Source organism: Chlorocebus sabaeus, chromosome 8, assembly GCF_047675955.1.
Source record: "Chlorocebus sabaeus isolate Y175 chromosome 8, mChlSab1.0.hap1, whole genome shotgun sequence".
In the NCBI taxonomy this organism is placed as follows: Eukaryota; Metazoa; Chordata; class Mammalia; order Primates; family Cercopithecidae; genus Chlorocebus; species Chlorocebus sabaeus.
This window is the reverse complement of record NC_132911.1, coordinates 42,160,110-42,173,948: the sequence shown is the minus strand read 5'-3', so window position 1 is coordinate 42,173,948 and position 13,839 is coordinate 42,160,110. Positions and strand designations below refer to the sequence as shown.

Sequence of the window (13,839 nt, the reverse complement as noted above, 5' to 3'; positions counted from 1 at the left end):
CACGCCCACAGAGCCTCCCTCATTGCTAGCACAGCAGTCTGCGATCTCCCAGCAAGGCAGCAGCGAGGCTGGGGGAGGGGCGCCCGTCATTGCTGAGGCTTAAGTAGATAAACAAAGCGGCTGGGAAGCTGGAACTGGGTGGAGCTCACAGCAGCTCAAGGAGACCTGCCTGTCTCTGTAGACTCCACCTCTGGGGACAGGGCACAGCTAAACAACAACAACAACAAAAAAAAGCAGCTGAAACCTCTGCAGACACAAACGACTCTGTCTGACAGCTTTGAAGAGAGCAGTGAATCTCCCAACACGGAGGTTGAGATCTGAGAACGGACAGACTACCTGCTCAAGTGGGTTCCTGACCCCTGAGCAGCCTAACTGGGAGACATCCCCCACTAGGGGCAGACAGACACCCCACACCTCACACGGTGGAGTACACCCCTGAGAGGAAGCTTCCATAGCAAGAATCAGACAGGTACACTCACTGTTCAGCAGTATTCTATCTTCTGCAGCCTCTGCTGCTGATACCCAGGCAAAAAGGGTCTGGAGTGGACCTCAGGCAATCTCCAACAGACCTACAGCTGAGGGTCCTAACTGTTAGAAGGAAAACTAACAAACAGGAAGGACACCCACACCAAAACCCCATCAGTACGTCACCATCATCAAAGACCAGAGGCAGATAAAACCACAAAGATGGGGGAAAAAGCAGGGCAGAAAAGATGGAAATTCAAAAAACAAGAGCGCATCTCCCCCTGCAAAGGAATGCAGCTCATCGCCAGCAACGGATCAAAGCTGAACGGAGAATGACTTTGACAAGATGAGAGAAGGCTCCAGTCCATCAAACTTCTCAGAGCTAAAGGAGGAATTACGTACCCAGCGCAAAGAAACTAAAAATCTTGAAAAAAGAGTGGAAGAATTGATAACTAGAATAATTAATGCAGAGAAGGCCATAAACGAATGGACAGAGATGAAAACCATGACACGAGAAATACGTGACAAATGCACAAGCTTCAGTAACGGACTTGATCAACTGGAAGAAAGAGTATCAGCGATTGAGGATCAAATGAATGAAATGAAGTGAGAAGAGAAACCTAAAGAAAAAAGAAGAAAAAGAAATGAACAAAGCCTGCAAGAAGTATGGGATTATATAAAAAGACCAAATCTACGTCTGATTGGGGTGCCTGAAAGTGAGGGGGAAAATGGAACCAAGTTGGAAAACACTCTTCAGGATATCATCCAGGAGAACTTCCCCAACCTAGTAGGGCAGGCCAACATTCAAATTCAGGAAATACAGAGAACGCCACAAAGATACTCCTCGAGAAGAGCAACTCCAAGACACATAATTGCCAGATTTACCAAAGCTGAAATGAAGGAAAAAATCTTAAGGGCAGCCAGAGAGAAAGGTTGGGTTACACACAAAGGGAAGCCCATCAGACTAACAGCAGATCTCTCAGCAGAAACTCTACAAGCCAGAAGAGAGTGGGGGCCAATATTCAACATTCTTAAAGAAAAGAATTTTAAACCCAGAATTTCATATCCAGCCAAACTAAGTTTCATAAGTGAAGGAGAAATAAAATCCTTTACAGATAAGCAAATGCTTAGAGATTTTGTCACCACCAGGCCTGCCTTACAAGAGACCCTGAAGGAAGCACTAAACATGGAAAGGAACAACCGGTACCAGCCATTGCAAAAACATGCCAAAATGTAAAGACCATCGAGGCTAGGAAGAAACTGCATCAATTAACAAGCAAAATAACCAGTTAATATCATAATGGCAGGATCAAGTTCACACATAACAATATTAACCTTAAATGTAAATGGACTAAATGCTCCAATTAAAAGACACAGACTGGCAAACTGGATAGAGTCAAGACCCATCAGTCTGCTGTATTCAGGAGACCCATCTCACATGCAGAGACATACATAGACTCAAAATAAAGGGATGGAGGAAGGTCTACCAAGCAAATGGAGAACAAAAAAAAGCAGGGGTTGCAATACTAGTCTCTGATAAAACAGACTTTAAACCATCAAAGATCAAAAGAGACAAAGAAGGCCACTACATAATGGTAAAGGGATCAATTCAACAGGAAGAGCTAACTATCCTAAATATATATGCACTCAATACAGGAGCACCCAGATTCATAAAGCAAGTCCTTAAAGACTTACAAAGAGACTTAGACTCCCATACAACAATAATGGGAGACTTCAACACCCCACTGTCAACATTAGACAGATCAACGAGACAGAAAGTTAACAAGGATATCCAGGAATTGAACTCATCTCTGCAGCAAGCAGACCTAATAGATATCTACAGAACTCTCCACTCCAAATCAACAGAATATACATTCTACTCAGCACCACATCACACTTATTCCAAAATTGACCACATAATTGGAAGTAAAGCACTCCTCAGCAAATGTACAAGAACAGAAATTATAACAAACTGTCTCTCAGACCACAGTGCAATCGAACTAGAACTCAGGACTAAGAAACTCAATCAAAACCGCTCAACTACATGGAAACTGAACAACCTGCTCCTGAATGACTACTGGGTACATAACGAAATGAAGGCAGAAATAAAGATGTTCTTTGAAACCAATGAGAACAAAGATACAACATACCAGAATCTCTGGGACACATTTAAAGCAGTGTGTAGTGGGAAATTTATAGCACTAAATGCCCACAAGACAAAGCTGGAAAGATCTAAAATTGACACTCTAACATCACAATTAAAAGAACTAGAGAAGCAAGAGCAAACACATTCAAAAGCTAGCAGAAGGCAAGAAATAACTAAGATCAGAGCAGAACTGAAGGAGATAGAGACACAAAAAACCCTCCAAAAAAATCAATGAATCCAGGAGTTGGTTTTTGGAAAAGATCAACAAAATTGATAGACCGCTAGCAAGACTAATAAAGAAGAAAAGAGAGAAGAATCAAATAGATGCAATAAAAAATGATAAAGGGGTTATCACCACCGACCCCACAGAAATACAAACTACCATCAGAGAATACTATAAACACCTCTATGCAAATAAACTAGAAAATCTAGAAGAAATGGATAATTTCCTGGACACTTACACTCTCCCAAGACTAAACCAGGAAGAAGCTGAATTCCTGAATAGACCAATAGCAGGCTCTGAAATTGAGGCAAGAATTAATAGCCTACTAACGAAAAAAAGTCCAGGACCAGCTGGATTCACAGCTGAATTCTACCAGAGGTAGAAGGAGGAGCTAGTACCATTCCTTCTGAAACTATTCCAATCAATAGAAAAAGACGGAATCCTCCCTAACTCATTTTATGAGGCCAACATCATCCTCATACCAAAGCCTGGCAGAGACACAACAAAAAAAGAGAATTTTAGACCAATATCCCTGATGAACATCAATGCAAAAATCCTCAATAAAATACTGGCAAACCAGATCCAGCAGCACATCCAAAAGCTTATCCACCATGATCAAGTGGGCTTCATCCCTGGGATGCAAGGCTGGTTCAACATACGAAAGTCAACAAACGTAATCCAGCATATAAACAGAACCAAAGACAAAAACCACATGATTATCTCAATAGATGCAGAAAAGGCCTTTGACAAAATTCAACAGCCCCTCATGCTAAAAACGCTCAATAAATTTGGTATTGACGGAACGTATCTCAAAATAATAAGAGCTGTTTATGACAAACCCACAGCCAATATCATACTGAATGGGCAAAAACTGGAAAAATTCCCTTTGAAAACTGGCACAAGACAGGGATGCCCTCTCTCACCACTCCTATTCAACATAGTGTTAGAAGTTCTGGCTAGGGCAATCAGGCAAGAGAAAGAAATCAAGGGTATTCAGTTAGGAAAAGAAGAAGTCAAATTGTCCCTGTTTGCAGATGACATGATTGTATATTTAGAAAACCCCATTGTCTCAGCCCAAAATCTCCTTAAGCTGATAAGAAACTTCAGCAAAGTCTCAGGATACAAAATTAATGTGCAAAAATCACAAGCATTCTTATACACCAGTAACAGACAAACACAGAGCCAAATCAGGAATGAACTTCCATTCACAATTGCTTCAAAGAGAATGAAATACCTAGGAATCCAACTTACTAGGGATGTAAAGGACCTCTTCAAGGAGAACTACAAGCCACTGCTCAGTGAAATAAAAGAGGACACAAACAAATGGAAGAACATACCATGCTCATGGATAGGAAGAATCAATATCGTGAAAATGGCCATACTGCCCAAGGTAATTTATAGATTCAATGCCATCCCCATCAAGCTACCAATGAGCTTCTTCACAGAATTGGAAAAAACTGCTGTAAAGTTCATATGGAACCAAAAAAGAGCCCGCATTGCCAAGAAAATCCTAAGTCAAAAGAACAAAGCTGGAGGCATCACGCTACCTGACTTCAAACTATACTACAAGGCTACAGTAACCAAAACAGCATGGTACTGGTACCAAAACAGAGATATAGACCAATGGAACAGAACAGAGTCCTCAGAAATAATACCACACATCTACAGCCATCTGATCTTTGACAAACCTGAGAGAAACAAGAAATGGGGAAAGGATTCCCTATTTAATAAATGGTGCTGGGAAAATTGGCTAGCCATAAGTAGAAAGCTGAAACTGGATCCTTTCCTTACTTCTTATACGAAAATTAATTCAAGATGGATTAGAGACTTAAATGTTAGACCTAATACCATAAAAATCCTAGAGGAAAACCTAGGTAGTACCATTCAGGACGTAGGCATGGGCAAAGACTTCATGTCTAAAACACCAAAAGCAACGGCAACAAAAGCCAAAATTGACAAATGGGATCTAATTAAACTAAAGAGCTTCTGCACAGCAAAAGAAACTACCATCAGAGTGAACAGGCAACCTACAGAATGGGAGAAAATTTTTGCAATCTACTCATCTGACAAAGGGCTAATATCCAGAACCTACAAAGAACTCAAACAAATTTACAAGAAAAAAACAAACAACCCCATCGAAAAGTGGGCAAAGGATATGAACAGACATTTCTCAAAAGAAGACATTAATACAGCCAAAAGACACATGAAAAAATGCTCATCATCACTGGCCATCAGAGAAATGCAAATCAAAACCATAATGAGATACCATCTCACACCAGTTAGAATGGCAATCATTAAAAAGTCGGGAAACAACAGGTGCTGGAGAGGATGTGGAGAAATAGGAACACTTTACTGTTGGTGGGATTGTAAACTAGTTCAACCATTATGGAAAACAGTATGGCGATTCCTCAAGGACCTAGAACTAGAAGTACCATCTGACCCAGCCATCCCATTACTGGGTATATACCCAAAGGATTATAAATCATGCTGCTATAAAGACACATGCACACGTATGTTTATTGCGGCACTATTCACAATAGCAAAGACTTGGAATCAACCCAAATGTCCATCAGTCACAGTCTGGATTAAGAAAATGTGGTACACCATGGAATACTATGGAGCCATAAAAAAGGATGAGTTTGTGTCCTTTGCAGGGACATGGATGCAGCTGGAAACCATCATTCTTAGCAAACTATCGCAAGAACAGAAAACCAAACACTACATGTTCTCACTCATAGGTGGGAACTGAACAATGAGATCACTTGGACTCGGGAAGGGGAACATCACACACCAGGGCCTATCATGGGGAGGGGGGAGTGGGGAGGGACTGCACTGGGAGTTATACCTCATGTAAATGACGAGTTGATGGGTGCTGACAAGTTGATGGGTGCAGCACGCCAACATGGCACAAGTATACATATATAACAAACCTGCACGTTATCCACATGTACCCTAGAACTTAAAGTATAATAAAAAAACAAAAAACAAAAAACAAAAATTTGCCAGGCATGGTGGTGTGTGCCTGTAATCTCAGCTACTCAGGAGGTTGAGGCAGGAGAATTGCTTGAACCTGGGAAGCAGAGGTTGCAATGAGCTGAGATCACACCACTGCACTCCAGCCTGGGCGACACAGCGAGACTCCACCTCAAACAGAAAAAGAAGACTAGACTGTGTACTGGACATCCATGGAAGCTATTTTAGTAAAGGAAATTCTACGCCTTCTCTTCTTCTCATTTCCTTCTCCTAAAAGCTGGATGTCTTTCACCCTCTGCCTACCAACAACGTTTCACTTTATCTAAAAAAACAAAAACAAAAAAACTGTATGAGCAAAAAAACAGAAACAACCCAAGGGTCCATTAATAGGGGACTGGATCATGCATACAACTGAATGTTATGCAGCTACAAAAAAGAATAAGGGGCCAAGTACGGTGGTTCATGCCTGTAATATCAGCACTTTGGGAGGCTGAGGTGGGTGGATCACTTGAGCCAAGAGTTGAGACCAGCCCAGGCAACATAGTAAAACCAGGTCTCTACCAAAAAAAAAAAAAATTAGCCGGGTGTGTTGGCACATGCCTGTGGTCCCAGCTACTCTAGAGGTTGAAGTGGGAGGATCACTTCAGCACAGGAAGCGGAGGTTGCCGTGAGCCGAGATCACACCACTACACTCCAGCCTGGGTGACAGAGAGAGACCCTATCTCAGAAAATAAATAAAGAAGGAAGTTTTGTACATATTGATATGGAAAAATCTCCAGGATATATTTGTAAGTGAAAAATGCAAGGTATAGTACTGTATACATATTATGTTACTTTATGAAAGAAAGGGAGAAGAAAGAAATAAAGGTGGTATACTAATATGTAGTTGTATTTTCAGGAAGAAACATTACAAGAATCCATAGGGAAGTGGTTCTTAATGGGACTTAATAGGAAGGAGTAGGAAGGAGTGCACAGGGACTGTGGAAGTGAGACATCTTAGTGTATACCTTTTTATGTGAAAGCATATAACCATACAACATACCCCAAAAAAGTAAAAATAAAATAGAAATAAATAAATCCAGAAAGATTGTCATAGCCATGATAGCAAGCATGTGGCTTGCTGTGCCTCCAAATCTACATTTTGAAAATACAGAATCCCAATTCCCACCTAAGGAGGTTCTTATTTAGCAGATTTGTAGGAGGGTACAACAATATGTATTTTTTTTTTAAGTCCTAGGTATTTCTGATGCAGACATACTTGAACAACTGGTTAATTTCAGTTCTCTCATTTTGCAAGTACAGAATCTAAGATCAGGAGAGACATAACAGTGGTAGATTTGGCCTCAGACCCCAGGTATTTTGACCCCGGTCCAATGTTCTTTCTACTAATCAGTGAGTATGGATTTAGTTTTCTCTCCCCAACTCTAGATTCTTACAGCAGCTACCCAGAGTATTCCTGACAGGCCATCACCTACTTCCTAGACAAAATTCCATAGGTGACCAGAGATTCAGTTCACGTATCTATTCTATCTACTCTAACATACTCTAAAATGTTTTAAATAAGGTTTTTCTACTCCAATTTTAAAAGTTAACTTTTTTTGAGACATAGTCTCGCTCTGTTGCCCAGGCTGGAGTGCAGTGGCTTGATTTCGGCTCACTGCAAGCTCCACCACCCAGGTTCATGCCATTCTCCTGCCTCAGCCTCCCAAGTAGCTGGGACTACAGGTGCCCGCCACCATGCTCGGCTAACTTTTTGTATTTTTAGTAGAGACAGGGTTTCACCGTGTTAGCCAGGATGGTCTCGATCTCCTGACCTCATGACCCGCCCACCCCAGCCTCCCATAGTGTTGGGATTACAGGCGTGAGCCACTGTGCCTGGCCAAAAGTTAATATTTTTAAGCATGTATGAGTTTTTCAAAATTTTAAATCAGTAACACACCAGGATTGTGTGGTTCTTTCTTTGCTCACATTCACATACTAAGCAGAACTCTTCTGATGAACCCGCTTGTTGTAAGAATTGGTTTTGAACTGGTACTTCTAAAACATTATTCTTAGCTCTATTATAGAAAACTTGGGCAGTCAGGCATGGTGGCTCACGCCTGTAAACCCAGCACTTTGGGAGGCCGAGGTGGGCAGATCACGAGGCCAAGAGATTGAGACCATCCTGGCCAACATGGTGAAACCCCGTTTCTACTAAAAATACAAAAATTAGCTGAGTATGGTGGCACGCGCCTGTAGTCCCAGCTACGCAGGAGGCTGAGGCAGGAGAATCACTTGAACCTGGGAGGCAGAGGTTGCAGTGAGCCAAGATGGCACCACTGCACTCCAGCCTGGTGAGAGAGTGAGACTCTGTCTCAAAAAAAGAAAAAAAAGAAAAAGAAAGGTAAATTAACAAAACTACCCACAATTTCACTATCATCTAGCCAAAGAGCCAAAGACTACCATTACTAGCATTTCAATATACTTAAAGTCATTTAATAAGTGTCATTAAAACTAGTCATTAAAATATCATCCTATAATAAAATCAGGATGAATTTCCCCTAGTTACATATTCCCATCTATAAACAAATACCCTTAACTAATACTACTAGGTCTTAGTGAGTCTATGAAGTACCACAAATTACATCTTTTTAATCCAAGTTCTTCACATACATTAGGCAATTTTAGTATCAGGGCAAAAATAACCCAACATTAGGAAGTATGTTACCTCTTCTGAAACTGCCACAGACTGTAGCAATGTATTCAGAATCCACTTTTTTAACTTCATTTAGTACAATATCCTAATAGAAGAAAAATTAAGTCAGTATTCCCAAAATGGCTTTTCACAAGTGACACTCTCAATTCTAATCAAAGAATATAATTTGACACATCTTACTTGCATTTGTAACATCTCTTCACGAGGAATTCTTTTTTCAAAGTCCCCAAAGTATCTATAAAGACAGAATAAGTAGACAAAAGATTTTTGCAAAATACAAATCTCCTTAAAAATTAAATTGTCTTTTATAACAATTGTCCAGGCTATACCAGCAGATCATTCTCACAAATCAAGGCTGGAATGAATTCACTGAGAAGACAACAGCAAAATTGGGGGTGGGGTGAATGGGGGAAGGTTTATTCCTAAATTGGATCAAAATCCTTAAGTGTCATCCTTTGTAATATTTCAAAGACTCCATCTAAACTTATTTGTAAATAAGCTACCTATTCATGTAACAAGAGTAAATAAATACATTTAAGTTAGGGCATAATTTCAAAGTAGACTGCTCTCTACTGACAAGGCAAGGGGTTACGGTTTATGGCTCTTACAACCTGCAAAATTATATTTTCAAATACTATCCTGCAACATGGATGAACTCAGACAATATGCTAAGTGAAAGAAGTCAGTCACAAAAGACCACCTACTGTATGACTTCATTTACATTAAGTGTCCAGAATAGGCAAATCCGTAGAGATAGAAAGTAGATGAGCAGCTGCCTAGGTCTAAGGTGGGTGTAGGGGGAGGCAATGGGGGAATGACTAGTAATAGGTACAGGGTTCTTTCTGAGATAACAAAATGTCCTAAAACTGACTGTAGTGATGGTTGCACAACTCTGTGAATATACTAAAAGTCACTGAATTGTATATTTTAAATGGATGAATTACAGGACATATGAATTACATCTCAATAAGGCTGTTAGGAAACTCAGTGTGAAACAACATCTAAGCATATGCTTCAGCATGATGAAGCACCTGTTCACAGCCAATTCTCACCAAACCAGTTCTTCAGAAGACCTCCATTTACTACAGAAATGCCAGGAAAGCAAGAATCATACCATCTAGGTCTCTTACTGGCTCAAGATTTTGGAATGGTAGTGTAAGTTTAAAATATTATGGTAAAGCATCAACAGGAAAATTCAAAAGGTTATTAGAACTGAATCACCCACAACACTATATAATGCCAGAAGAGATATATATATAGTGCTTATGCACTATAACTGTAAATAATTAGAAAGGGGGTTCCCAGACTATATCTGCACAAAAAATAATTATTGATGCTGATATAGAAATATGCCTAGGAGTTATTCCTATATGGTTATTTAGGTATGAGGTTTGTCCTTTTTTTTAATTTAGTTTTTCATATTCATGTCCTATCTTCTTGGGTAGACTATAAACTCCTTAAAAGTTATACTCAACCTCTCTATATCTTTACCTCAAACCTAGTGCAGTGCTTTGTACAATGTGAGCATGAAATAAAAACCCACTGACTGCCTGATACACTCAGTCCTAGGTATTTTAAGAGGAAGTTCCCTGCTAAAGTCGAAAGAATAAGGGAAATCCTCAAAACAAGTAAACTAGAAAGCAAAAGTGAAAGCATTGTGTGAACACAGGTAGATACTCTATAGAAGTCCACAAATCTTAGCACTTCTGAATAGGAAAATGGTTGTGGTTTAGCTAAGTTTGAAGAGTCCTTGTAATATATAAAAGAATGTCTATAAAAATTTTACTTTTACATCTCAAGTGTCAAAAGAAAATTTGCCATCTTACTTCAGCCCAATTCGCTGATGATGGTTCAATTTATCTTCATTTTTTCTGAGATCTGTACAGAAGATAAATAAAGATAAATAAATTGACATGTTAATTTAAATGCTTTTCAGGGGAAAAATGCTAAACTCAATGACTTTTTATAAAGAACCACCTGGGGAACAAATACACTGAAATGACTGAAAACACAATGAGAAAAAAATTTCAGATATGAAGAGCTAGATAAAAGTGACTCTTCAGGGCTGGGCACGGTGGCTCACACCTGTAATCCCAGCACTTTGGGAGGCCAAGGCGGGCGGATCACGAGGTCAGGAGTTCGAGACCAGCCTGGCCAACATGGTGAAACCCCATCTCTACTGAAAATGCAAAAAATTGGGCATGGTGGTGTGCCCCCGTAATCCCAGCTACTTGGGAGGCTGAGGCAAGAGAATCACTTGAACCCGGGAGGTGGAAGCTGCAATGAGCCGAGACTACACCACTGCAATCCAGCCTGGGCAACAGAGTGAGACCCTATTTCAGGAAAAACAAACAAACAAACAAAAAACCAGAATGACACCAAATTTTACTGACTACAGCAAAAAACAACCTTATAAGAACCAATATGGTTTAATTTATTCTAAGAGTAGCAGTAGTGACAACAACTTCTGAATGTTTTCTGATTAACTAGGTTTATTCATATTATTCATTTTTTCTTTCACTCTTTCATTCCATTAGTACTGAGTAGTAGATTTGTGCAGTCATTGTGCTAAAAATCCTGTTAAGCCGGGCGCAGTGGCTCATGCCTGTAATCCCAGCACTTTGGGAGGCTGAGGCGGGAGGATCATGTCAGGAGTTCGAGCCTAGCCTGACCAACATGGTGAAACCCCATCTCTACTAAAACTTCAAAAATTAGCCAGGCATGGTGGTGCGCACCTGTAATCCCAGCTACTCAGGAGGCTGAGGCAGGAGAATCACTTGAACCCAGGTGGCAGAGGTTGCAGTGAGCTGAGATTGCACCACTGCACTTCTGGGCAGACAGAGCAAGACTCTGTCTCCAAAAAAAAAAAAAAAAAAATCCTGTTGAAAGGAAAACTATTACTGTACCTGCATTTTTTAACTTAAAAATTGTCATAACATCCCATATTAAGTCTAAAAGTGATTTAGTTCCATTCAGGTGTCCCTTTATTGGGCATGAGTCCAGCTGTGAGCCTTGCTAAAGAAACAGCAAGATAAACATGCTTAAAAAGCAATTCCTACAAGCCCCCTTATAGTCACAAATACACACATTCACTCTGGAGATATAAAATGGAGAAAAATAAGCATCTTTATGAAACACAGAGAACTTAATATTTCCTATGGTTGTGTGCACACAGAATACACTAAGGTATATGACTAAAACTGAAGTGGAAATACTGAGTGTGTTATATATATATAGTTATAGATATCAATAGTTGTATTACTTATCTGTGAATTGTAAAATAATATAAAAACCAGAACAGTAGATCCTTGACACTCTCAAGAGATGCAACTCAATACCTCCAAGAAACCCACAGATTCTTGACCCCTTTAGCCAATCATTTCTCTCATATAAGCTGTCTATACCACAAGCAGCAAAGCATAAACCCCCTATGAGATGTATATGTAGAGTTCATTCTCTAGCAATATGGCTCACACAAATTCTTAACTTAGTAATATTACTAATCATGCCTCATAAGAGTTGGTTACCATTTTTAAGTAGTACTTACTATGTACCAAGCACTCTGCTAAGGGCTTTACATACATTATTGCATTTAATCGTATGAAGCACAAATACCCATTTTGTAGGTGTGAAAACTGAAGCAATAAGGTCATCCATTCTTAAAAAAGTAGTGGAGGTGGGATTCAAAGCCAGGTCAGTCTCCAAAACCTGCCTAACCACTGGACTGCTTGCAAACAGCTGAACTCACAAATACTAAATCCCAAATGCCAAGGATACGCTGTAATGAATCCATATGTGTACATACACCCATGAAAAGTATAAAGAGATACATGTAAAGGATTACTATATTTAAGGAAAACATTTTATAATTACTTGTTAGGCTCTATTTTTATCTTTTTTTTCAAAGCAAAAATTTCTTTAATAACCATTACAAATTTCTTACAGAAGCTTTCTCAATAATATATAACTTAGCTTTTAATCTGATACAAGATTTTATTGCTTAAAATTTTATTAAAGAAATAAAAGGGGCTGGGCGCAGTGGCTCACGCCTGTAATCCCAGCACTTTGGGAGGCCAAGGTGGGCAGATCACGATGTCAGATCGAGACCATCCTGGCTAACACAGTGAAACCCCGTCTCTACTAAAAATACAAAAAAAAAAAAAAAAAAATTAGTCGGGTGTGGTGGTAGGTGCCTGTAGTCCCAGCTACTTGGGGAGGCTGAGGTAGAATAGCATGAACCTGGAAGGCAGAGCTTGCAGTGAGCCTAGATCACGCCACTACACTCCAGCTTTGGCGACAGAGCAAAACTCCATCTCAAAAAAAAGAAAAAGAAATAAAGGCAATTTAGATATTTGAAAAATCTGCAAATGATAACTATTTCATTGCTTTTAGGTCAAGAGATTGGTTCTTGGTCTTTTTTTTTTTTTTTTTTTTTTTTTTGAGACGGTGTCTCACTCTATAACCCAGGCTGGAGTGCAGTGGCACCACCTTGGCTCACTGCAACCTCTGCCTCCTGGGTTCAAGCAATTCTCCTGCCTCAGCCTCCTGAGTAGCAGGGATTACAGGTGCCTGCCACCACGCCTGGCTAATTTTGTATTTTTAGTAGAGATAGGGTTTCACCACGTTGGCTATACTGGTCTTGAACTCCTGACCTCAAGTGATTCGCCCGCCTCCCAAAGTGCTGGGATTACAGGTATAAGCCACCATGCCCGGCCCTGGTTCTTGGTCTTCTTAGTTTTCTCTGAGTTAGTTACAAACCTAAAAATGTTTATGATGGTAATATAAACTATACCCTATACCTACTCTACTACAGAGTTAAAAAGAAAATCTTATCATTTGTATCTGATTGAGAATGGATTTTTCAATTTGAAGTCTGTTAGAGCACTAATGGTACTTCAGGACCATATTTAACCTGGAATTAGTGACCTACAGTCATACTCACCTTCTAGTGTTTTAATTCCTTCATCTACAAACTTCCTTGCAGCAGATGGACTACAAAAAGAAAAACATTACTTCAATAATGGGTGAAACTTGGGATCCTTGTAACAACCATGTCTTAATAGTAAGAAGAGTTGCTATTAAGCTAAACAAGACCTGCTAAAATGTTGCATGGCTACTTTGGTAATGTTCAACTTTATCCAAAGTCTGAATTATTGAAGCGTCAATCATTAGGAAGACAACTATGAACTCAGACATGAAAAAGATGTCTAAGCAGCTGCTGTCATACTGCGCATGTACAGATGGCACTTGAAAACCGTTCATTCATTGAACTAAGCTTTACTAAGGGCCATTATGTGTCGGATACTCTTCTGGGTGGTGAAAACGTAGCAGGAATAA

The 13,839-nt window shown here is 39.8% G+C and overlaps 1 protein-coding gene across 3 annotated transcripts in view; it reads right to left on the bottom strand.

Annotated features, from left to right (window-relative positions):
* POLB (DNA polymerase beta) overlaps positions 1 to 13,839 on the bottom strand; it is a 39,618-nt gene that overhangs the window by 12,028 nt on the left and 13,751 nt on the right. For all 3 annotated transcript variants that reach the window (XM_073018055.1, XM_007962329.3, XM_007962328.3), the window contains exons 6-9: positions 13,445 to 13,494; positions 10,329 to 10,380; positions 8,683 to 8,737; positions 8,515 to 8,587 (exon numbers count right to left, since the gene is read on the bottom strand). In XM_073018055.1, coding sequence (XP_072874156.1) covers positions 8,515 to 8,587; positions 8,683 to 8,737; positions 10,329 to 10,380; positions 13,445 to 13,494 — 230 coding nt within the window. The remainder of the gene's footprint in view (positions 1 to 8,514; positions 8,588 to 8,682; positions 8,738 to 10,328; positions 10,381 to 13,444; positions 13,495 to 13,839) is intronic.